The sequence below is a fragment of the Balaenoptera physalus genome, assembly GCF_965194825.1.
Source record: "Balaenoptera physalus genome assembly, chromosome: 16".
Taxonomy (NCBI): domain Eukaryota; kingdom Metazoa; phylum Chordata; class Mammalia; order Artiodactyla; family Balaenopteridae; genus Balaenoptera; species Balaenoptera physalus.
In genome coordinates this window covers 23,741,568-23,766,293 of record NC_138898.1, presented here as the reverse complement: position 1 = coordinate 23,766,293, position 24,726 = coordinate 23,741,568, and the positions used below count along the sequence as shown (strand labels likewise).

The following is a 24,726-nucleotide window of genomic DNA, read 5'->3' as shown; positions in this document are numbered from 1 at the left end:
ACAGACATAGAGAACAGACTTGTGGTTGCCAAGGGTGGGGGGGCGAGGACTGGGAGTTTGGGATTAGCAGATGCAAACTAGTATGTATAGGATGGATAAACAACAAGGTCCTACTGTATAGCACAGGGAACTATATTCAATAGCCTGTGATAAACCATAATGGAAAAGAATATGAGAAAGAGTATATATATGTTTAACTGAGTAACTTTGCTGTACAGCAGAAATTAACACAACATTGTAATCAACTACACTTCAATAAAATTTTTAAAAATATCTGTGTGATGTACTCTAAAATTTTTTCTCTCACCCTTTTTAGTGCTGGTAACATCCCACCTGTGGTTTTAGACCCACAAATGGAAAAACTCTACTCTGGCTATTTTGGCCTTCTCTCAATTTCTCAAACACACCATGTTTTTTCATGCCTCAGGCCCTTTGCTCTTGCTGTTCCTTCTTATTCCTCACTCATCCCTAGCTCTTTCGATGGCTAGAAATCATGTTTTTGCTTAATTAACACCTGCTCAAAAAAACTTTCCTAGTACACCCAGCATGGTAGGTTTTCTCCATTACTTCCCCTTACCACTCTATTTCTGCCATAGCACTCATCACAATCTATAATAGCCTTTTTGTTTAATTCTTACTTTTTGTCTACTAGAATGAAAGCTCAATGAGGGTCCTTTTTGGTCCTGTTAACCAGTTTATCCCCAATATCCAGAATAATGTCAGGCACCTGAGAGGCATGCAAATAATTGTTGACTGAAGAGATAGGCAAGCAGACTCAGCTATGGAAATCAACTGAAGTGGTAGTCTTACTACACGATTCCCAAGTACAGCTTGGAATTCTCCCTGAGCCTCTCATAAAGTCACAGAATAAATAGAGGAAGGTGATTTTATTTCTCTAATTTGCAAATTAACAATTTTTTAAAAAGAAACATAAATTAGTACAATAATAGGTAGAGTCATACACATATTTCTGGCTCCATTAGGTCAAAAGAAAAGAAGGACAAGAACACAAAGGAGACAAGCCTTCTAAGAAACTTGCTGTTCAGTCTATAGTCAATATGAAAAGGTAGCCTTTGGAGCCACAAAAAAGATGAAATCGTAGATGATTATGCTTGATTCTGAAGGAGTCAATCTCTCTGAGCAGCAGTAAGCAACAACTCAAATGTCCAAGTAGAGCATCAGGGTCCCTGAACAAAGAGCCTTCTTCTGGTTCCTTGGGCTCCCCCCACCAAGGGTATGGGCTCCCCACGCAGTAGCAATATCATTCATAGCAAATGTCCCTCCTGTTTCAGGATGAGAACATCCACTCACTGTAAGACCACAGAAGGACTCCTGGAGAGAAATGGGTAGTGGTCCCCACCAAAGGAGCTGAGGCTGGAGAAAGATAGTTTTCTCATGTTTCTGTCTTGGAAGCAGGCCAATGCTGAAGTCAACTGGGCTATACCAATTCTGGTTTGAACATGGAGCAGCCACTGGGGGTAACAAAATACCTGGCTGTGCATGGGTTGATGAGGCAGGAGAAGCCAGGCCAGCACAAAGTCAGAGGCCCACTCTTCTAGTGTTGGGTCCACTTGATGCTCTTGAGGTCAATGCCATCCTGCACCATCTCCCAGAGAGGGCTGCCAAAGAGAAGAGGTATTTGGATGAGTGAAGGCTTAGGAAGCAGCCAGCACTGGCTCCTGGGCTGTAAGCCTTGACTTGCCTCCATCTGCTCTTGTCTCTCCTCTACCTCCTTGCCCTGAAAGACCCCAACACAAGAGGTTATCAAGTCTTTCTCAGCTATATGTAAGTGCTTGTCAGCTCTAGCCTCTCCCCAGCTGCCAACATTAATAACTAGGTACCCCAGGCTCAGCTCCAATGGGGCCAAGCCAACAGCGTCAAGTGTGGTTATGTTCATGAAGCTCTCATCCCAGTCATGAGAGGCTATGGACAGTTTCCCTGGGGGAATCAAGACCCTTGGAAGGTGTGTAAGCAGCGAGTTTCAGCCTCTCTACTAACCCCCACCCCCACCCCACACACACAAATGGACTTTTCAGCACTTGTTTCTCGGTTTGTTTGGGTTTTTTTAAAAATTTATTTATTTGGCTGTGCTGGGTCTTAGTTGTGGCATGTGGGATCTTCATTGCTGCGTGCAGGATCTTCAGTTGTGGCACGCGGGACCCTAGTTCCCTGACCAGGGATCAAACCGGGGTCCCCTGCATTGGGAGAGTGGAGTCTCAACCACTGGACCACCAGGTAAGTCCCCTTGTTTCTTGGTTTTGCTCTAGTTCTCAGAGATAGAACTTAGCCCTAAATCACCTGAATATGTAGCACCCTTATCCAGTTCTCACCAGATTCATCTCCCCAGAGTTCACTATGCTTCCAACATCCCTGGCTCCAATTCAAAAGGATCTTTTGGATCTTAGACGTGGGCATCCCATCTCATACAGGAACTGCTGCTGAGATATCTCTGCTAAGCTCTGATCCCCTTCGGCTTGAATGCCTTAGATAATGTTCCCAGACCAGATATTACTTCAATGTGTTATGACCATGGGATTTTGGTTTGGATTTCTCCAGTTAACTTTCTTCTACCCAATTTCATTCTATTCTTGGTTTCTCTCTCTCCATTACACTATGCATTCCCAGCATGCCTTTCTTTCTTTTTCTTTTTAATCTATTTTTGGCCGTGCCCCATGGCATGCAGGGATCTTAGTTCCCCGACTAGGGATCGAACCCGTTCCCCCTGCAGTGGAAGCGCAGAGTCTTAACCGCTGGACCGTCAGGGAAGTCCCCCAGCACACCTTTCTATTTGACATTTTCCAAGTCTCCTTAAAGTTAGCCATCTCCTTCCTGTCCCTTCTTTTTAGGGAAGGTCAGTTAATATCATAGGCTCACAAAATAAAACTCTGGCTGAGGGTAATGAGACCAGGTTGAACTCAGTTTCTAAAGGATCAGAAGGAATAGGGTGAAAATGCTGAAACCACACGGATAGGAAGAATAAGTCTTTCCTGGCAGCACAGTCAGTAGAAATGCGCTCTGAGTGTGCCAGAGAGTACCAGAAAGCCAAGCCAAGGAAGAATCTAAGCAAGCTATAGATATTTAAGCAATACAATTAGACCCTGCAAAGGAAAATCCAGAGCCCAGAAAGGCCTGGGAGAGCTCACAAGGGGAAGCAGGTATATATATACCTGAACTTCCTCACGCTCACCAACTAGACCAAGAGAATCTTGAAAGTCAAATTGAGCCAAAACAGAGCTCTGAAAAAGTCCAGAGGCCTTGATGTTCCCATAAGGAAGCAGAGCTCTATGGCTACTAGGGGAACCCCTGGTAGCAGCTGGCTGGTAAAGCATCTCTTGACCTTTATAAGCATCTTTACAAAGAAAACTCTGAGTAATGGTTCTTTTTTTTTTTTTAAATAAATTTATTTATTTATTTTTAATTTTTTTGGCTGCATTGGGTCTGTTGCTGCGTGCGGGCTTTTTCTCTAGTTGCGCCGAGTGGGGGCTTCTCTTTGTTGCGGTGCATGGGCTTCTCATTGCGGTGGCTTCTCTTGTTGCGGAGCATGGGCTCTAGAGCGCAGGCTCAGAAGTTGTGGCGCATGGGCTTAGCTGCTCCGCGGCATGTGGAATCTTCCCGGACCAGGGCTTGAACCCATGTCTCCTGCATTGGCAGGCGGATTCTTAACCACTGTGCCACCAGGGAAGTCCTTAGTAATGGTTCTTAACCTTTTGAGTATCTTATGAAAACTATGGACTGTCTTCCAAAGAAAATGCACAACTGTAAAACACTTAGCATACAATTTCAGGGCTATCATTGTACCTCCTGAAGTCCAGCCATAGAACGCAAATTAAGTTCCCTATCTTAAAAAAAAAGAATCCCTATCTTAAAGAGAGTTTTCCTAAACTTAGTCTACAAATCACGAATTTTGTATTGATATTGCTGCAATGACAACTATTAATACTATCAATAAAATAATGGGGGGGCTTCCCTGGTGGCGCAGTGGTTAAGAATCCGCCTGCCAATGCAGGGGACACGGGTTCAAGCCCTGGTCCGGGAAGATCCCACATGCCGCGGAGCAACTAAGCCCGTGCACCACAACTACTGAGCCTGCGCTCTAGAGCCCGCGAGCCACAACTACTGAAGCCTGAGCGCCTAGAGCCTGTGCTCTGCAACAAGAGAAGCCACCACAGTGAGAAGCCCGCGCACCACAACAGAGCCCCACTCGCCACAACTAGAGAAAGCCCTCATGCAGCAACGAAGACCCAACACAGCCAAAAATAAAAATAAATTTTAGAAATTTTAAATAAATAAATAAAATAAAATAACGGGGAATTCCCTGACAGTCCAGTGGTTAAGACTCTGCACTTCCACTGCAGGGGGCACGGGTTCAATCCCTGGTCAGGGAACTAAGATCCTACAAGCTATGTAGCCAAATAAATAAAATTTAATTAAATAATGAAAAACATCTGAATTTATTCAGTTCTTTCGTTTTTTTTTTTTTTGGCCGCGTGGGGTCTTCTTTGCTGCGTGTGGGCTTTCTCTAGCAGCGGCGAGCAGGGGCTACTCTTCGTTGCGGTGCACGGGCTTCTCATTGCGGTGGCTCCTCTTGTTGCGGAGCACAGGCTCTAGGTGCACGGGCTTCAGTAGTTGTTGCTTGCGGGCTCTAGAGTGCAGGCTCAGTAGTTGTGGCGCTCGGGCTTAGTTGCTCCGCGGCATGTGGGATCTTCCCAGACCAGGGCTCGAACCCGTGTCCCCTGCATTGGCAGGCAGATTCTTAACCACTGCGCCACCAGGAAAGTCCAGTTCTTTAGTTTTTAAAGACACCTTTTCATACTCTGAAAACAAGTAGCCAAGAGGATCCACTTTCCTGCTTTGTGGTATCTCTAAATCCTAAAATTCAAGGATTCTCAAACTTTGGTTTCTGGCAGTGTGAATACACAGCCTAAGGATAAGAGAGGAGCCAGCACAGCAATTTCTTCCAAAGGGTCTCTGGTACGATGATGCATACCTCATTTCTCGAAGACGCTTCACATGGTAAATGCACTTCTCCACTGTGTAGTCCACTTCCTCCTCTGTAGTGAAACGGCCGATGCCAAACCTGAAAAAGACACAGAGAGGAGCTCTGCATCAGACCTGTGGCACCAGGGTAAATTCATTCAGCAAATACTCAATGAGGATCTACTCCACAAAAGACATGGAGAGAACATGGTCCTTCCCATAGAAGGCAGAGTTTCTCCGAACATGGTCTGTGCGACACCTGAGAATCACTCTAGAAGGAAGTTTCCTACTCCTCCTCCAAACCTAATGCATCAGAATCTCTAGTGTGGCACTCAGACCTCTTCATCTTTCACAAACTTCCCAGGTGACAGTTGATGAGGTCTGCGAACCACTGCTCGAGAAACTTTCATGAAGAATGAAGAAGGGATAAGTTAAACTAAATTGAGGAAGACTCTAACAGGAGAAGAATAATACAAAAGAGGATGCCTTTCATAAATGCTGCAGCTCAAATGACTGACCTGATAGAAGAGTGAGCTAAATCCTCATCAGTGCCAATTGCTCGAAGGACGTAAGAGGGCTCCAGGGATGCAGAGGTGCAGGCACTGAGGAGAAAGACACAGAGCCTTGCTCAGTTCAGCATTAAATCTGCTTTTGGCCACAAACTTCCAGTCTTGCTCCCACCCCCAGACCCCTGAAGTCATACCATGGAGACAAAAGAGACATTCTACTCTGACAGAGCAAAAGGGCCAGATGCTGCTAGCTGCTCTGGCCCCTGTGGAGGATAACCTCCTTGAGAAGGACACTGCCAAAGCATGATACCACGTGAGCTAGGTGTGACACCAAGAGGCAACAGAGCACCAGGTGCCCACTCCCCTACAACCGAATGCATTATCTATACAGGCCTGGACAGCAGCTAAACCCTTGGTGGCCTCTGAAGCACCCTTGAATTCTGGAGGCCTGTAACAGAACTACCAGAATAACACTAGAACAGATACATGCATCTCCTGGGACCACAAAAGGCACAAAACTCTACCACAGGAGGCCCTCCTAGGGTGGCAAACGTTAGCCTGTGCCCAGCCAGCTAAAAATAGGTGCTTACAAAAATGACTTTTACCCTCAACTAAGAGCTCTTGTGCCTGTCGTCTCCACAATGGGAAGCTTATTAACCTAACACTTAAAGCCACACTAATTGGTCCTGCCACAGTCCCTGTCTATCCAATCCAACTCACCTCCCCGAGGATAAGGCAACATCCTTGAGTGCCATGAGCAGACTCTCCCCTTCCACATATGCAAAGGAGAGGTTGATACAGCCTGGAAGAGTGAATTACTATGAGAGAAGGCTCAGAGTGTCCAGCTCTTCCAGATGGGGACAGAATGGGCACGTCTGTACCTGGGTAATGGTGCTCAGGGTCCCCATTCATCACCACGTCTGGAAGGCTCTTCATTATCTTCCGTGTCAGTCGTTCTGCTAACTTGGAGATCCGCCTGTGGTCATACTGAGGAGCAGGCAAGGGAGGACTAAGCATACTGACCATTAACAGCTCAGAAACACACAGGACGAGGAGCCCTGCCCGGTGCCCAGAAGTGACTGTGCATCTGACCCACCTATTGCCCTGTGTTGCTCATGGAGACCACTGTATCCCCAGCACTGAGCACAGAGGTGCTCAATAACTGGACAGATGGTTTCAATAACCCAGAATAAATGAGCTGATAACTACTGAAGGGCCTGGATTTTGGAGCCCATAACACCTCCCTCAATAAGATGCCAGCAGCACTGGGACAAAGATGGTTTTCTTAAACCACCTCTTCTGGCAAAGATCTGACCCAGTCATGCCAAGAAGCCTCAACACAGGAGACCCAGCACAGGGGAAGAATTTGTGAGAGGGAACTGCTCTCCCCATACCTCCATCTCTTGCTGTGCCACCTCACACGCAGCCCCCAGCCCCACCACCAAGGGTGTGGGGACGGTCCCAGACCGCATACCCCGCTCCTGCCCCCCTCCACTCTGCAGGGCCTCCACACGCACACGGGGCCGGCGGCGAATGTAGATGGCACCAACCCCTGGGAAACAAAGTTTGTTACAAAAAAAAGAGAAAAAGGAAAATGCAGATGAAACAAAATATCACTTTTCAAAGGGGTCAAAATATTCTTTCAACTTTTCTGTAAGCTTGACATCTTTCAAAAAAAAAAGATTGGGGGAAAAGAAGAAACAGCAGCAAAAGCATAATATTTATCAAAATTATTTTATACCAGAAGGAGTGATAGCCAAAATGGTTTAAAGTAGCTCCCTATGCATGTATAAAATGACATCATGCAACGCAGCATTATTCATAATAGCAAAAAATTGGAAACAACTTAGATGTCCACAATCAGGAAAATGGGCAAATAAATTATGGTACATCCATGCCTGAAATTCAAAGGAGATGTATAAAAGAATGAGGAAGCTCCTTCTGTACTACCACTATAAAATCTCCAAGATACATTGTTAGAACACTGGTGAAATGTGAATAATGTCTGTACTTTAGTTAAAAAAAATAAAAGATGCATTGCTAGGTGAAGATGCAATGAGTGTAGTATGCTACTGTTTGAGTAAAAAAGGGGAAGGGGGGGAAGTATATATGTGATTATAAATGTATTTATTTATTTATTTTTGGCTACGTTGGGTCTTGGTTGCCGCGCATGGGCTTTCTCTAGTTGCGGTGAGCGGGGCCTACTCTTCATTGTGGTGCGCGGGCTTCTCATTGCGGTGGCTTCTCTTGTTGCGGAGCACAGGCTCTAGGCGGCGCAGGCTTCAGTAGTTGTGGCACGCGGGCTCAGCAGTTGTGGTTCGTGGGCTCTAGAGCGCAGGCTCAGTAGTTGCAGTGCACGGGCTTAGTTGCTCCGCGGCATGTGGGATCTTCCCAGACCAGGGCTCGAACCTGTGTCCCCTGCACTGGCAGGCAGATTCCTAAACACTGTGCCACCAGGGAAGTCCCATATATGTGATTATAAATGCATAAAATAGTTCTAGAAAAATACTCAAGAAACTGTCTCCCTAGGGGGAACTGCATGGCTTAGAGACAGAGGTGAGAGACTTTCCACAGTGTACTTTTTTGCAGCTTTTGAATTTTGAACCATATTACCTTGTCTAAATAGAATAAAAATTTTTAATTTTTTAAAAAATTAAAACCTTGAGGGAAAAAAAGGAGAGAAGTCAGAATGGAAGTAAAAATTAGCATAATCTCCTAGGGTCTATCAAAACTTAAAAATGTATACAACTTGTGACTCAGCACATCTGTTTATAGGAATTTCATACCAAAATATGAGCATGAATGTACAAAGATATTCACTAAGTAGCCAAGGGTTTTGAATAGAGTGAGCACTTGCTGAAGGTCACCTTCTCCCTCACAGAACAACTACTGACTATTGAGGCAGAGACTACAGATACCATAGCAAGTGAGGCAATGGTTCCCAAATTTATTATGAAGGACCCTAGTTTTAAAATAATTTATGTGCCACACTGCATTTATTAAGAAATATTTCAGGGCTTCCCTGGTGGCACAGTGGTTAAGAATCCGCCTGCCAAGGCAGGGGACACGGGTTCGAGCCCTGGTCCGGGAAGATCCCACATGCCGCGGACCAACTAAGCCCCTGCGCCACAACTACTGAAGCCTGCACGCCTGGAGCCTGTGCTCTGCAACAAGAGAAGCCACCGCAATGAGAAACCCATGCGCTGCAACGAAGAGCAGCCCCCGCTCGCCTCAACTAGAGAAAGCCCACGTGCAACAAGGAAGACCCAACGCAGCCAAAAATAAATAATAAATAAATAAATTTATTTTTTAAAAAATGAAATATTTCATTTCCCCATTAAAATAAAATCAAATTCAAGTATCCTACACTGTCTGAATCTCTGCAGTTCCCAAGTTCAGAGAGTCAATGCTCAGATACTACATCTGGATAGTGAAGGATACCATGTTATCTAAATCTATTTAGATCCTGAGTTCAAAAAGCAAGAGTTTGGATAGTGAGGGATACCTGTACACATTTAAGTGCTGATCAGAGCTTCTGCTCAATATGAGTTAATTTTATCAAAACAGATTTATCTACAAAAAAAGCCAATAAGCCAATTTTAGTTAAAGATAGAACACCTGTTGGGCTTACAAAAACACTCTTTACAACCTCTGGGAGCCTTTAGAAGAAGCCCCTCTTATATACTTCCAGGAGTTATCACACCTTTTTCCACAGGGTGTACATCCAGATGACACACCCTGCAGACACAGCAAGCGTACTGGCATAACCAACCACCACAGGCCCTCACCCAAGAGACAGAGGAGGAGTTGTTCATTTTGGATGGCTACCTCCATAAAACAGAGGACAATAGTCTCTTCCCAAAGATTGGGGTGCAGAGGCAGAATTCCAGCTAGAAAACATTCCTAGGCCAATAGGACCATAGGAAACAGACAAGTATCCTTGAGAGATTAATAGGAGCAAAGACTACTAAAACTAGGAACAAACACCAAGAAACATAAAAGCCCATACAATCTTCCCCTAAGGCTAAAGCAAGACACAAGGGAATGAAGAACTCAAAGAATATTGATCTGCAAATCACAATGGGGTAGACAAGATAACTGGACTTATCCAGCTAATTTGATATGACAAAACCTTTGTTCCTCAACCAAATTAACATCTACATGAAAGTATTTTCTAAAGAGACCAGTGAAGAATGGTCTGCTATATAGTAACTCCTAGAATCTATTAATAAGCACATGTTCCTAGCTGTTGCTAAATGACACTTGCATTCTGCAGGGCACTCTGAATATACAATTTCCTCTGAAAGCAGTGATAGTCCCAAATGAGTCCCAGGAACACCTGTCAAAGAATTTGCCGGGAGGTCCAGAGAGGAGGAACTCTAGGAGGGGCTAGTACCTTTCGGACCATAGATTTTGTGACCACTGATGCTCATGAGATCAATTTTCATGTCGTTGACGTCGAGTGGGATTTTTCCAACAGCCTGGGCTGCATCAGTATGGAAATACACCTTTTTGGAACTGCAAATGTGCCCTGAGAAAACAACAAAGGGGAAGAACCACAGCACAATGTTAGGAAGTAACCTGGTAGTGGTCCCACAATGTACCATGAGTTCTAAGGCAAAATTATACATGGCATTGGCCACTAGCCACATAGTAAATCACTTCTCTCTCCTTCTCTCTTTCTGTCTCTGTCTCTCTCTCATTCTCAGCTCTAGTGTCCTTGACTAGAATAAACAAGAGCAAGTGCAAAACACCCAATCAAAACACTCCCGATATTCTGATTCATAAGACTCTTCCTACCTCATTAACACTGGCCTTTTAATATATCAGATTAACTTTTAGATCCTTTTGATTTAAAAGAAGCAAAGATTAACAGATCTATTTGCTAATGTACCTAAGAGGTTACAGGGTGAGTGTCTCTGGCTCTATTAGCATAGTAAAGAGATGTTCTAAAACAAAAAAGGTAAAAGAGGAAGAGAAAAAAGGTGGAGGTTTTTTGTTTTGTTTTCTGCACCAAGTGCAGTGAAATGAAAACAACATAAAGGGTACTACACCTGGATTCAAATACTAGCTATGCCATTTACAATGTGTCCTTGAACAAGGAACTGAAGCTCTCTTTCTCTTAGTTTCCTTACCTAATTTTATAAAGTGTTACAGCTCCTAGTCCAGTCCTGCTCCTTAGATGGATCCCAGGGGTGGGCAAGCGTCAGGGTCCACCCACGATACTCACCTATTTCTGCAATGGGCTGCTTCACTCCAATCTCATTGTTCACAGTCATGACTGAGACCAGACTGGTATCCGGCTGGATGGCAGCCTCTAGTTCCTAAGAATATCAGGAGTAAGGAAACTATATAGTACCAACAAAGTCCTCCCTAACTCAGAATGTACGCAAGCTTAGTCTTGAAAAGGGGCCTTTCACTACACACCTACCGGAGTGGGTAAAATTAAAATAGTGACAACACAAAATGCTGGCAAGGATGCAAAGAAACTGGATCACTCATATACTACTGGTGGGAACCTAAAATGGTACAACCACACTGAAAAACAGTTTGGTAGTTTTTGTTTCTTATAAAACTAAACATGAAATTACCATATGACCCAGTAATTGCACTCTTGGGCATTACCTCAGGGAAATGTAAACTTAAATTCACACCAAAAAACCGATACATAAATGTTCATGGTAGCTTTATTCATAATAGCCAAAACCTAAAAACAACCCAGATGTCCCTCAACAGGTAAATGGTTAAAGAAACTGTGTACTTCCATTACATGGAATACTATTCATTAATAAAAAGGTACAGGCTACTGAGACGTGCAACAACTTAAATGACTCGCCAAAGACTTATGCTAAATTAAAAGAGCCAATCCCAAAAGGTTACATACTATATTATTCCATTTACATAACATTATTGAAAAGACAAAATTAAAGAAATGGAGATCAAATTAGTGGTTTTAAAAGAAGACCATGGGACTTCCCAGGTGGTCCAGTGGTAAAGAATCCACCTTACAATGCAGGCGGATCTGATCTGGGTTTGATCCCTGGTCAGGGAACTAAGATCCCACATGCCGCAGGGCAACTAAGCCCATGTGCCACAACTACTGAGCTCGCGCGCCCTGGAGCCTGCATGCCACAACTAGAGAAGAGAAAACCCGCAGGCCGCAACTAAAGAGAAGCCCGCGCACCACAATGAACAGCCTGCGCACTGCAACGAAAGATCCTGCATGCCTCAACAAAGATCCTGCATGCCACAACTAAGGCCCGACGCAGCCAAAAATAAAATTAAATAAATAAAAAAATAATAAATAAATCTTAAAAAAAAAGACCATGAAGCATCATTGTGGTGATAGTTACATGAAACTACACATGTGATGAAACTGCATAGAGCTAAACACACACACAAGTGAGTACAAGTAAAACTGGGGAAATCAGAGCAAGATGGATGGATTCTATCAACATCAATATTCTGGTTGTAATATTATACTATACTTCTGTAAGATGTTATCATTAAGGGAAACTGATAGAGGGGATATGAGATCTCTCTGTATTACTTCTGACAACTGCATGAGAATCTATAATTATTTAAAAATTAAAAGTTTAATAAAAAAAAGAGGGGGAGCCTTTCCTACATAAGATTGTCAGAGTAAAAAGCAGCAAAGAACAAAGTAAGTAGTAAAAAACAAGGCTACTATTTTCAACACTGAGGTAGGGACCACATTTGACTAAAATATTTATCTTAAAGAAACTAGTAATCAACCTCCCAACATCTATTATGCTTTCCCTGACACTGGTCTAATGTAGGGTCTCAATGTTATGTTTCTCTCAGCTTCTTGTTTACTTCCTTTATTGCATATATCCCAATTCATAATTATTTCATTTATGTGTTTGTTTACATGTTAACTGTCCCCTTCACTAGAATATAAGCTCCTTGAAGGCAGGGACTAACATCCTACTTAATGGTGAAAGCTTTCATCTAAGATCAGGAAGAAAACAAGGGTATCTGCTCTCACCACTTTTATTCAACTTTGTACTAGAAGTTCTTGCCTGGGCAACTGGGCAAGAAAAAGAAATAAAAGCCCTCCAGGTTGCGAAGAAAATAGTAAAATTATCTCTATTTGCACATCACAGGGATCTGTCCACAAATTATATATTAGGATTTGTCTAGGGATGCTGATATCCAAAATTTGGTGGAGAAGATACTTGGACCCAAAATTGACATATAAAGATATGGGCCAAAAAGGGAAATATTCTTCACAAAAACTACACCTACTCTTTTGAAGGATGAGAAACATCAGTGCAGGGAGAAGGAGGCCAGAGCTTTCCCGTGGTGGCTCTCACGCAGACCAGGAAGCACCAACAAAGCTGAGAAACAAATCTTCCACAGAAAAGGAGGATGGTACACACTCAAGGGGAACATACACTGAGTCACACTGCAAGGCCTATTTCTCTAAACCCCTCCCTCACCATTAGATCTAGTCCTTCAAGCTCCAGCTGAGGCTGAAGAGAGAGATTTATAGGCTGAAGCCAGGCTCCTCCTATTTTGTCCCTCTTACCTTCAGGTCGATGATCCCACTCTTCTTCACTGGGAGGTAGGTGACCTGAAAGCCCTCAGCTTCCAGTGAACGGCAGGAGTCCAAAACACATTTGTGTTCTGTCTGCGTGGTGATCAAGTGCTTTTTCCGTGATCTGTAGAACCTGGCCACCCCCTAGAAATTGGTAGTGGTGAAAGGAAGAAGAATATACTCAGAGAGACAGCAATGAGTTCCATCCTAGTTGTAAGGAGTAAGTGGACAAAGGCAGTATGCTCCAATATCAATTCTCTGACACCAACTGCATGTCCTATAATTCAATTTAATTCTGACACTAACTATCCCAAATTAGCGCAAATCCCACAGGTTAAGGGCCTCAGTCCCACAAGACTGCCTCCACTTCAGATGCCAGCCGTAAGGCCTAGGTGTCACAAGTCACCCACCCATACTTCCCCAGCTGGCTACAAATACAGGGCTTCCCACAGTCCCCTAAGGTTCAATAATTCTCTATGATTCACAGAACTCAATGAAAACACTATATTACTATCATAGCTTTATCACAAAGGATACAACCCAGGAACAGCCAAATGGAAGAGATGCACAGGGTGAGTTCTGGGGCAGGGAGGGGCACAGAGTTTCCATGCCCTCTCCCTGTGAATCTAAGAATGCCACCTTCCAGTACATCTATGAGTTTGCCAACCTGGAAGCTCCTCTGAGTTTTGTTTTCCAGAGTTTTTATGGGGTTTTCATAACATAGGCACAACTGATTAAATCACTGGTCATATGACTGGACTCAATCTCCAGCCCCCCTCTCTTCCCCAGATGAAAGTTACAACTCTCTAATCCCATTCTTGGTCCTTCTGGAGTGGCCAGCATGTCCCTTGAAACTATCTAAGGGCCCACCATGAATCACTTCATCACCAGAAAGTCAGGTATGGTACAAAGGGGCTTGTTATGAATAACAAAACACATTCCTAGCATTCAGGAAACTGCAAGGTTTTAGAAGCCCTCTGCCAGGAACACAGGACAAAGACCAAATATATTTTTTATTGTACCATAGGTGGAAAATGGGGAACATTGCTATCCTTGCATCCCAGGAAAAGTCTGTCTCTTTTATTTCTATTTAAATACAAAACATGCAAATATGGTGATACCCAAAGCTGGCAGTGCAGAAGTGAAACCCATAGACGCATTCCTTGCTGATGGCATTATTTACACTATAATCTCTTCAGAAATCATTTATAAAGATGTTTTAAAAGCTGAATTCACACTCTTTACTGTGATTCCTCTTTTGGGAATTTACCTTAGGGCAGCGGTCCCCAACCTTTTTGGCACCAGGGACCGGTTTCATGGAAGACAGTTCTTCCATGAATGGGGGGGTGGGGGGCGGGGTTCAGGCAGTAATGCGAGCGATGGGGAGCGGCAGATGAAGCTTCACTCGCTCGCCCGTCTGCCGCTCACCTCCTATGCGGCCTGGTTCATAGACTGGTAGCGGTCCATGGCCTGGGGGTTGGGGACCCCTGCCTTAGGGAAATATTTCAAAGGATAGATGAAGCTTTAGAGACAAACTATGCTTTAGTTATATTTACAATCCTTAAAAAAACAGAAAGATTAAACACATCCAACAACAGAGAAATGAACAGTAAACTGCAGTAACACAACTCCATGAAAAAGAATATAGTTATATTAAAAACTATGGAGTTTGAAATGGAAAAACATAGGATATGTTATTAACGGTTACAGAAGAATAAATGTGGCATGCTACAATATGTGAAAATATTAAAAGCAAATTCATATGTATGTATAATTTGTTTTCTAGGACAATACTAAACAGACTTGAGGTCAGAATAGGGGAGGAAGAAGTGGAAGACCTACACTTTATTTTAAACCTTTCCACAGGGTTAAAAAAAAAAATCTCACCACATATGCATGAATTCCTTTAAAAAAATTAAAATAAAAAAAATGTGCAACCCAGTCCCTCCCAGAGCTTATAAGAATACTACTTTAAAAGCAGAACATGAAACTAATTAGGCCAAAATTATAACTACATAAAAACTGTATGTTCTTGAGGACAAGGAACATAAAAATGAAAACATTAGAAGTTCCCTCCCCACCTCCTATCGCACCCAAAGTGTTGAATCCTCTAATAGCAGACAGATATTTACTCTACCCGTCCAGGAGACTAGGGGAAAGCTGTCGCAACTACTCTAGCAATCGTTGGCCTCTAGGTTTGGGAATCTGCAGAAACCTTCAAAGCAAACATTTTCAAAGTTCTGAAAATGCTCCCCATTCCAGAAACCATTCTCATCTTTGGAGAGACCACACCCCTGGCTCTGTGGCCTCTGCAGTCCCAAGGAAGGATATCTTTCTTCTAAAGGGATCGGGCAGAGTACTGATGACTCTGGAACCTGGCCCAGGTCCAGGCCTCCTTCACTCAGTCCAAGGTCAGAAAAAGCAATACTAGCAACACAGGTGACAGACAGTGGTGGGAGGGGGTAGAGCCAGAGTTGAACTTACAGCAGCCCACAATTTACCAGAGCCTTGGTATTTAAACAAGTGACCCTGGCAACCAGACCCAGTCAGACGTGATTATGTTCTGTGAAACACCGACATGACTACTGAGACTGGAATTTTACTTTTGATAGCACCGAAGATCTGTAGGTCCTAAGGATAGAGTGACTAATCTCAGAATGGGTGATCAAGTGAATGTCTGCAGAAGGCACCACAGCAACCAGTACAAAACGGGGACATCTAAAGAAAACAGGAGGAACTTGCTGCAAACAGATCTCATCAGAAAGAAAGGGAAGGCTGAGAGGAAGGCAGCCCTGAAATCACAGATATAAGTGTGAAGCTGGTAACAAGAAGCAGAGAAATATATCCAATTACAAGTGTATTCTGGACTTCACTGTGACTAGATCAAAAGGATGGGGAAAAGGGTTGAGTCACCATTATTTACTCTTTGAAGTAGCTGCCATCCAAAACACCACATGGTTGATGGTCCAAGAGCCACCTCCTTTCCTATCCAACTACCTCACTGAACTCAGTTCAACAGGAGCAAAGACTTAAGATAGAGTAGACTGCAAAGGGCTGAAGGAAGCAACAAATCAGAAAGAGTATGTGTCTGTCTTTTCTTCACAATAGGGTGAAAGTGGGTGGCTGGGAAATATATATGAGCCTAAATGATGGCAGGACACCACCTCCCAGGTCAGGAAAGCCCAGATATGCCCTTTGGTTCCCTTCTCTTACCTTAATTGCTATGTTGTTGGATTCAGTAGCGCCACTAGTGAAGATAATCTCACGAGGATCAGCCCCAATCAGAGACGCTACTTGCTGCAAGCCAAGAAACAAAAATAAGTAGCATCAGTTCCCTAGGCAGGAATGCAGCTGCAGAGACAGCTAAGACAAAGGTCTGGAGCAAGAAGAGCTCCACTGCATTCTATCAACTGCTCAAGAAGCAGCTCTGTACCCACTAGAATCAGACAAGGGGACATATTCAGCTACATCCCAGATCCCAGGCTCTTTTCCAGCCCAATACAAAATAATAACTTTGGTGTTTTTGAAAAAGCACTTACTGAGTTCTTAGTATGTATAGGCATCATGTTAATAAACACATCACCAGAATTGTCTGATTTAATACACCCAATAACCCTAAGAAGTAGGAACTACTACAATCTCTATTTTCTTTTTCTTTCTTTCTTTCTTTTTTTGGCCATGTTGGGCGGCTTGCAGGATCTTAGTTCCCCAACCAGGGATCGAACCCAGGCCCTTCCCAATCTCCATTTTCAATGTGAGGAAACTGAGGCTTCGAGAAATCAGATAACTTGCCAAAGGTCATTTAGCTAGGAAATGTGGGAACTAATCAAATGTCTTCAGAGGGACTCCAAAGGTTTGTTCTTTGAATCTCTTCCTGAGAGAGCCCCAAGCCATTTCCACCTCCACCCACAGCTACAAAAAAAGAAATGCCTCCCACAGGCCACTGACCCTCTGACATCAGAACCTCCTAGAGTACTCTGTACTAACCTGGCGAGCACGTTCCATGGCTGCCTCACTCTCCCAGCCATAAGCATGTGTCCGGGAATGTGGGTTCCCATAGTAGTTGACTAGGTAAGGGAGCATGGCATCAAGCACCCGAGGGTCCTGAGCATAACAGAATAGATCAGTCTCCTTGAGCCCATAGTTAACTCGGGCCCCACTCCATCCCCTGAGACCTGCCCAACCTGCCTCAGCACACTCCCAACCCTTCAGACCCTGCCTAGATTAGGCCTCAAACATTCTTCCATGCCCTCAGGTACTAACCAAATGTTAGCCTAATATACTCCCCTACCAACCCATCTTAAATCAGATTATCCTACCATCTGCTCAGATAATTTACAAATATTGCCCTGTCCTGAGAGCTGTGTCTGCAGGTGTTTCCACTCCTGCCAAGAAATGTGATCTACAAGAGCACAGGACATGACAGAGTCCACATGTTGATGAAAACGTGCATTAATATTCAAGTGTTTATCATGCGCCAGGCGCTGTTCTAAGGGCTGCTTTATGTCTTTTAACCTATTTAATTCTTGCCCAAATTCACGTAGTAAGTAGCAGTCCAGCTAATTCCAGAGCCTATGCTTTTAACTACTACCAGAGTGCCTGCACTGAGTGATGTGTCCAAGATCAATAGCTAGTAAGTAGTAAAGCCATTTCTAGAGGATTACAACTTAAGCCTCCTGACTCCTGGCTCATTGCTCTTCCCAACACACAGTTCTCAATGGCTCTTACTTCTACAGGGATTCAGGCATTTCTGTGCATTGCCACTTCTACAATATAATTCCTAAAAACAGCTTGGGGAAAGCTGCCCCTCGATCCTTACCAGAGGAGTTGTAGCTTGCACATCCATATACAGAGGTCGCAGCACTGATTCCGCCTCCGGAGCAGTGGCTGCATCTGAGGGAACAGCAGACTGGGGAGCATGGTCTACAACTGACAAAAAATAGAACGGAGTGGCCACGTGAGAGGATGCAACTCTGCACACAGGGCATCCAAGACAGCAGCAGGTAAAAGCTGGATGGAGGTGAGATAAATTTAAGGGATACTGAGGTCGAATCTCAGTGGAAAAGGAAATTAAACATCAGAAAACTTGAGCCAACTGTAAAAAGAGGTAAGGGAGAGAGACAGGGTTCTTGGAGGGGGTTGCGGAGACAACATTCAAATTGCATCGTTGGGAGTGAGGAGACCTCTGAAAGGGCAAAGCCACTGAGAAGGAATGTGGAGACGGTATGTAAGATCTCCTTCAAAGGTTACTGGCTGGACGACTGGCATCTCTAGAATTTGGCCAGGAGAGGTCCGAAGGCCGAGCATCAAGGGCTCTGAGGGCCTGCGGGGAAGGATCTGAAGTGTGGCAGCGGGGCGCGCGGCGAAGTCAACCGTTCGGAGGGCAAGCATGAGAAAGTTTGAGGGGTGCAGCCAAGAGGAAGGGTCAGAGGGTCTGGGCAGCGGGCGGAAGAGGGAGGCTCCTGAATATGCAGGTGCGTCCCCGCGCCCAAGGGAAAGATCCTCGCCTCCGCGGAGGTGGCAGCAAGCGGGCCCCGGAGCGTACCGCGCAGGCGCAGCCCCCGAGTGGGTGCCTTCGCCCTCGGCCACCGAGCGGCGGGGGCGGCCGCGGCCACCAGCTTCCAAGAGGTTCTCAGTAGCATCATCTCGGTGGCAGCCCTGCGCCCGAAATGGCTGCTGTCCGCTGCCACAGGCTCCCGGAAGTACTACTCCGCGCCCCGGAAGCGGTTCCTCTGGCCGCGAGTGCGCTCCGCCTCGCGTTCCGTGTGAGACGTAGAGCTGAGCGACCGAGGCCGCGAGCAAGGTAAGGTGGGGGCATCGCGGCGCGGGGACTCGAACGCTCAGAGGGTGATGGAGCCGGGCTACGCCCTTCTTTTCCTTCCCGGATTTCTCCGAACCCCTGGGCCCGCTCCCTACCCCACCTCCTACACCCCCTGCCCGACTCGGGCTGGCGACTAGGCCCGCACTCCGCAAACCTTCGAACCCCGCAGATGCCGGTGGCCGTGGGCCCCTATGGACAGTCACAGCCAAGCTGCTTCGACCGCGTGAAGATGGGCTTTGTGATGGGTTGCGCCGTGGGCATGGCAGCTGGGGCGCTCTTCGGCACCTTTTCCTGTCTCAGGTGAGGGGCGCGGGCCGTGATCTCTGGGCGGGACTACCGGACTTTCCCTCCCCACACCACTCGGCCTGCCGCTGGAATAGAGCCTACTTCTTTCCAATTCCCTCGCTGCCCTCTAACAAGCGAGACTGATTTCCTAACCACCTTAAGTCTGGGAGGACAGGTTGGAAGCCTAAATGGTTGAGAATATGAGCTCTGACTCAAACCGCTCTCTGGCCCCTTACTCATTTTGTAACCTTAGGCAAGTTGGAGCCTGGGTTTCAAGTGTAAAATGAGGTCAGTAACCTCTACATCATATAGAGTTATAAGGCTCAAATCAGACCACACTTAGCACACAATCTGGCACATATTAAGTGCTCAATAAAAGGCTATTCTTACTGTCTTACTGCTGTTACATTTATTTCCAATTGCGCATAGTGAAACAAACTTGATTAAATTTACTGGGAACAGGATGTAGAAACTAAGCAGATAAACTCTACACCCTGTCATTTTCACACGTAAAAGAGACTATTCCCATTTTTCCAGATTGTAAATTATCATTGACTGAGCACTTACTGTCAGTCACGGTGCTAAATGCCGTTATCACAACAGTGCCATGAATGCTGTGATCCTCATTTTACACTTGACACAGCCTGTAAATTGCATTCTTAGTTCTTGAACCCAGGTCTGACACCCCTATCATTGTTTTAACACTAGGAAACCGTCTAAAAGACAGATGTTTTATTGGATCATAAACCAGCACAAAAAAATGGTTTCCCTGTCCACGTACTTTATACTGCTTCTGCTGCCTCCCACAAACAGAAGTCAGTTGATACATTCATCAGAATCCACCTAGAGACCCTAATGGACCCTTTTCCTTGGCATTACACAACCCATGTGGGAAGAGATAATGTCCTGCCAGACTTCAGCAGTGCCCATTATCAACACAAATTGGAAAAGGGCAGTTAATGTTCCTCCCTGTATTTTTGTTCCCAATTGGCCCCATCTTGGTTTCCTCCTCTCAGGATCGGAATGCGGGGTCGGGAGCTGATGGGCGGCATCGGGAAAACCATGATGCAGAGTGGCGGCACCTTTGGCACATTCATGGCCATTGGGATGGGCATCCGGTGCTAATCAGGGCAGTGGTTGCCCACAACATCCACCCCCTCCCATCATTCCCAGCCCATGTACTATAATAAAACAAGTCTGAGTATTCTGAGTTTCTATTAGAAGCATTTTTTCTCTCAGCCTGTTACCCAGCTTGGTTAGAGATCTTTGGAGGTGAGCTAATGAGGTTTGGTGTCGTTTCACAAGACCTTTCTCTGTTAATCCAAAGTTGGAGGGACTTACCTGATGGTGCAGCGGCTAAGACTAGGTGCTCCCAATGCAGGGGACCCGGGTTTGATCCCTGCTCAGGGAACTAGAGCGCACATGCCACAACGAAGACCCAGCGCAGCCAAATAAGTACTTTTTAAAAAAAGTTTAGAATGATTCTGCATGCCTGGGACTTTTCATGGATTCTAGTAAATCCTTATTCAACACTTTAAGGTTGATGCTATTAGTTTTTCACCTTTAAAATGTTAAGTCTAGATTTTCCTCAAGGTCACAAGGTTAGCTATTACATTTTTCACCCAAAAATTGTCCTTCAGATATGACTTGATCAGAAAAAGAACAAATTCAAACCAATTTTGTAGCCTCTCAGCTTCATGAATCCCAAATGATTTTCTAACCAGCCATCAGTGAAGATGTAAACTTTACCAACTGACCTCCCCCCATTCTATTAATTGGCTTAAGGTAGTTTCCCTCACCTGTACAAGCAACATATTCCTTGCTATTGCTCTAAACTGAGTTCCCCTCAAATATTTCTCAGGCTTCCCTGGTGGCGCAGTGGTTGAGAATCTGCCTGCCAATACAGGGGACACGGGTTCGAGCCCTGGTCTGGGAAGATCCCACATGCCGCGGAGCAGCTGGGCCCGTGAGCCACAATTACTGAGCTTGCGCATCTGGAGCCTGTGCTCCGCAACGAGAGGCCGCGATAGTGAGAGGCCCGTGCACTGCGATGAAGAGTGGCCCCCGCTTGCCACAACTAGAGAAAGCCCTCGCACAGAAACGAAGACCCAACACAGCCATAAATAAATAAATAAAAATTAAAAAACAAACCAAAAAAAAATTTCTCAATCATTAAGAAGATAATACATGTTATAATAAACTACACTGGTGGGGGGCATAAAGACACTCAGATCTAACTGCGGTCAAGGACACTCCCATAAGTTACAGCACCTAAAAAATTCACAACCAAATTGTATGTTGTCTCAGATCCTAAAGGATCTCACTCAGAATAGCCGTTTGAGCTATTTTCCATTTCACTAAACTCTTTTTTAACAAATTTGCTTTGAACAGCATTTACAACCCAAATTTCTTTTATCTATCTTTGGCTGTGTTGGGTCTTCGTTGCTGTGCACGGGCTTTCTCTAGTTGAGGTGAGCAAGGGATACTCCTCCTTGTAGTGTGCGGGCTTCTCATTGTGGCTTCTCTGGTGGAGCACGGGCTCTAGGGGCACAGGCTTCAGTAGTTGTGGCACACGGGCTTAGCTGCTCTGAGGCATGTGGGATCTTCCCGGACCAGGGCTCAAACCTGTGTCCCCTGCATTGGCAGGCGGATTCTTAACCACTGTGCACCAGGGAAGCCCTACAACCCAAATTTCATTCTTTGGTGGTGGGCAAATTTTTGCCACCTCTTAACAGATGAGATTAAATAAACACCTGAAGGCACCTTCGCTGGCCCAGTTCCCTAGAAAGGAATGACAGAACAAACCTGATAGTACTTGATCCAAGAAGAAATTTTTAATCACTAGGAGATAATTTGGAAAGAAAAAAGTTGGCATTATGTACGTCTCTGCCACCCAGTAACACTGCTGCCTGGTGTTCAAAAATAAAGTTAACTTGAATCTTGAAATTTTTCTTTAGGTTATATAACTGAAGCAAGTAAGGGAATTACAAACATCCCTCAAAAGGGTTGGTAGAAAACTGTGACGCCTCCAAATTCAAACTGAGTTATCTTGATATCTGAATAAACCTGTAACACTTATGATTCAGCCCTAACAAATCAATACAGTAGTAAAAGAAATTCAGGCAGGTGAGGAAATCAGTATTGGAAGGAGCAATTAGGAGCAACATCCCCTACTCAAGATTCAACCTAGACACAAAAACTTGAAGCAGAGTTCAGAGTATAAATCACGAAGGGTTGCTGCCCAAGTAAAGTTAAGGCTCAAAAATGCAGTTAAATCAATTTGGGAAACCAGTTTGAACTTACACCATTTTCTCCAGTATTTACTTTTAAATAACGAGGCATTTTTCCTCCCCACAAAGATGTCCAGAAAACGTAAGAGAGACTTAAGTATGCCCAGGTTTGAGGCCTGGTCAAATCAGTTTGGTTTTCTTTTTGGTAAATTCCTCAGTTTTGATATAATACCCTAAATAAGTAGTACGGTACTAAGACTGATACAGAGGAATGTAGAGGGACAACTTGAGGGCAACAGTTTAAGAATTTTCCCAAAGAGGCAACTAAAAAGTCAGAGAAACTAATATTCTATTTCCAAGTTTCTGTGACTTTAAAACATTTCAAAAATGAAGATTTCTTGTGGCCTTTTTAAGAGAATTTTATTTGAGTGGTTCTTACAAAGATTGTTGCAATATGAAAGTCATTTGTTTGATAGAAATATCAAGCTGTCTTGTCAAACACACTGAAGTAACCCAAAAATATATTTCAGAGCTCACAGAGCTTAAAAAGAGCAAAGATTATATGCAACCAGACAAAACCTATTTCTGCATTTCCTATTTCTTGCTCAGACTGCTTTGCTTACCAGACTGTCACTAAACATCTTGAGGAAATGCAGGGATCATTTTGTTTGGAATCTTAGACACACCAGAACACATAATATTTACAAAGAAACTTTTACAGATACATTAATTGAAAAGATACCATCCAGAAATGTAATTTTGAAATCTCCTTTTCTTGCCAGTTGATCAGAATGCAAGATGAGATGTTAATCAAACAGCCCTTTTAGCTGTCTTGAATTTCCATAAACTATGTATTCCAGAAACCTCTGCTAAACCATTAACCAAATATCAACATTAGTGAAATGTAACTGCTGTGTAAAAAGTTAGGCTTCTGAAACATTAAAAACATCATTACATCCCTGTCTGCCTTTTTATGTTAAGCACATTTGTTCCCCTAGAGCTATTCCTATAGATCCTTAATGTAATTTTCTACATGTACATTTAAAAGGCAGAACAAGAGAACAGCTTTGTATACAGTGGGATTTGCTAGTTAGGGAGAATGAGCACACTGCATTCCTGTTAACATTTTTATTTTTTCAAGGTAACAGGAACTGTATACAAATGACAGTAGACCCTTGCCTCTTTATTTTTATCTAAATAAAAGATAACTCAAGATGAATTCTCAAGAAAGAAAAAAAAGCTATGTACATAAGGGACTATATTTTCCTTCATCGTCTACTTGGAACCAGTAGTTGTGTTGCTGTCATGGAATCAGGAAAGAGGTTGTGGTAAGTTGGAAGAGGTACATACGCTGCTGTTATCATTTTACCTGTTGAAAGAAACACATATGGTCGTTTAGCTTCTTCACTTAGATTAGACCATTAAAAACAATCACTCAGAAAAAAGGTCAAACTCACCAGCAAACCACCTGCCGTGCAATGCATTGACAGCAGCAATGGCTGCAGCAATTGATGGGCACTTCACATACACATTGCCCTAAAATACAACAAAAAAGGTTAAAGGTGTGATATACAACATGGATTCCAACAGGTTTATTCAAGTTACCTATAGAAAAACTGCTCTATAACTGCATAATTGTTTCACTAGCTAATATATATAACCTAGAAATTTATTGAAAATAGTTCATCATCCCCAAAACTGGCCTTTTTACTATCTTCTATGATGTGAAAGCTGCCGAAGAATGAAATCAAGGTGCCAGAATTTCATGGCAACCTCTGAACACTAAACAGCAACAATAATGCTACATGATGACCTGAACTATTTTAAAAGTGTCTTTATTTTGTAGGGGGTGTATTTAGTCAGTATGCTTTTTCTCTCAGGAAAAAACAAAAAACCCCAATACGCTCTAAGGAAAACCAGTGATCATAATATGCCCCAAGTATGTGTGAAAATTAAGACACAAGAAAGTAACAAAATACCTGAGCTGAATTTTTGTCAACATAAATATGAATAACTCCTCCATGTTTATTACATTCTTCAATCACATCATCTTTAATCTCTGTATCCCATCCAACTTCTTCTTCTCTGCAACAAAGTATTAAATCTATGAGACACTACTCAAACTTATAAAATGATAGACACATACTCCAATCTGTATAAAAAATCTTAAGTGTGTTCTTTTATTTTAAAAATCATTTCTGTTTAACATTTAAGTGGTTAATTGACATCTTTCAAAGATACTTATACCAAGTTTATCACCATTTCATAGGACTAGGAAAAGAGTATACTGGTGATACAAATAAATACTGATACTAACTTCACAGAAAACTACTAGATATAAAG

The 24,726-nt window shown here is 43.8% G+C and overlaps 3 protein-coding genes across 14 annotated transcripts in view; 1 reads left to right on the top strand and 2 right to left on the bottom strand.

Moving 5' to 3' along the window:
* Positions 1–872: 872 nt before the first annotated feature.
* Positions 873–18,799, bottom strand: NFS1 (NFS1 cysteine desulfurase). Of its 2 annotated transcripts, XM_082430256.1 has the most exons (13): positions 18,593–18,792; positions 17,867–17,976; positions 17,035–17,151; positions 16,261–16,344; positions 13,039–13,191; positions 10,717–10,810; positions 9,883–10,017; positions 6,881–7,038; positions 6,368–6,473; positions 6,207–6,288; positions 5,496–5,579; positions 4,988–5,077; positions 873–1,619 (listed from the first exon to the last, which is right to left on the bottom strand). In XM_082430256.1, the coding sequence occupies exons 1-13, from the start codon at positions 18,690–18,692 to the stop codon at positions 1,556–1,558; spliced, it is 1,377 nt and encodes a 458-aa protein (XP_082286382.1). In that variant the 5' UTR covers positions 18,693–18,792; the 3' UTR covers positions 873–1,555. The 2 variants fall into 2 exon arrangements, 1 of the variants encoding a protein (XP_082286382.1); XR_014254807.1 differs by lacking the exon at positions 6,207–6,288 and having other exon boundaries at positions 1,572–1,619; positions 18,593–18,799.
* ROMO1 (reactive oxygen species modulator 1) lies at positions 18,745–20,363 on the top strand. Its single transcript, XM_082430417.1, has 3 exons — positions 18,745–18,850; positions 19,038–19,168; positions 20,170–20,363. Exons 2-3 carry the CDS (start codon positions 19,038–19,040, stop codon positions 20,276–20,278), a joined length of 240 nt encoding a protein of 79 aa, XP_082286543.1. The 5' UTR covers positions 18,745–18,850; the 3' UTR covers positions 20,279–20,363.
* Positions 20,364–22,787: 2,424 nt separating this feature from the next.
* The window catches only part of RBM39 (RNA binding motif protein 39), a 29,987-nt gene continuing 28,048 nt past the window's right edge, over positions 22,788–24,726 (bottom strand). For all 11 annotated transcript variants that reach the window (XM_082430223.1, XM_082430230.1, XM_082430231.1 and 8 more), the window contains 3 exons: positions 24,363–24,468; positions 23,841–23,919; positions 22,788–23,752 (listed from right to left, as the gene is read on the bottom strand). In XM_082430223.1, coding sequence (XP_082286349.1) covers positions 23,652–23,752; positions 23,841–23,919; positions 24,363–24,468 — 286 coding nt within the window. In that variant the 3' untranslated portion in view covers positions 22,788–23,651. The remainder of the gene's footprint in view (positions 23,753–23,840; positions 23,920–24,362; positions 24,469–24,726) is intronic.

Bases quoted from the DNA above. Each gene is read 5' to 3' on its own strand.
- NFS1 (XM_082430256.1), bottom strand. From the start codon at position 18,692: ATGATGCTACTGAGAACCTCTTGGAAGCTGGTGGCCGCGGCCGCCCCC. The intron at 17,152-17,866 runs GTAAGGATCGAG...TGTTATGCTCAG, and splicing joins TGCAAGCTACAACTCCTCTG to GACCCTCGGGTGCTTGATGC. The intron at 10,018-10,716 runs GTGAGTATCGTG...TTGTTTTCTCAG, and splicing joins GCAGCCCATTGCAGAAATAG to GGCACATTTGCAGTTCCAAA.
- ROMO1 (XM_082430417.1), top strand. From the start codon at position 19,038: ATGCCGGTGGCCGTGGGCCCCTATGGACAGTCACAGCCAAGCTGCTTC. The intron at 19,169-20,169 runs GTGAGGGGCGCG...TCCTCCTCTCAG, and splicing joins GGCACCTTTTCCTGTCTCAG to GATCGGAATGCGGGGTCGGG.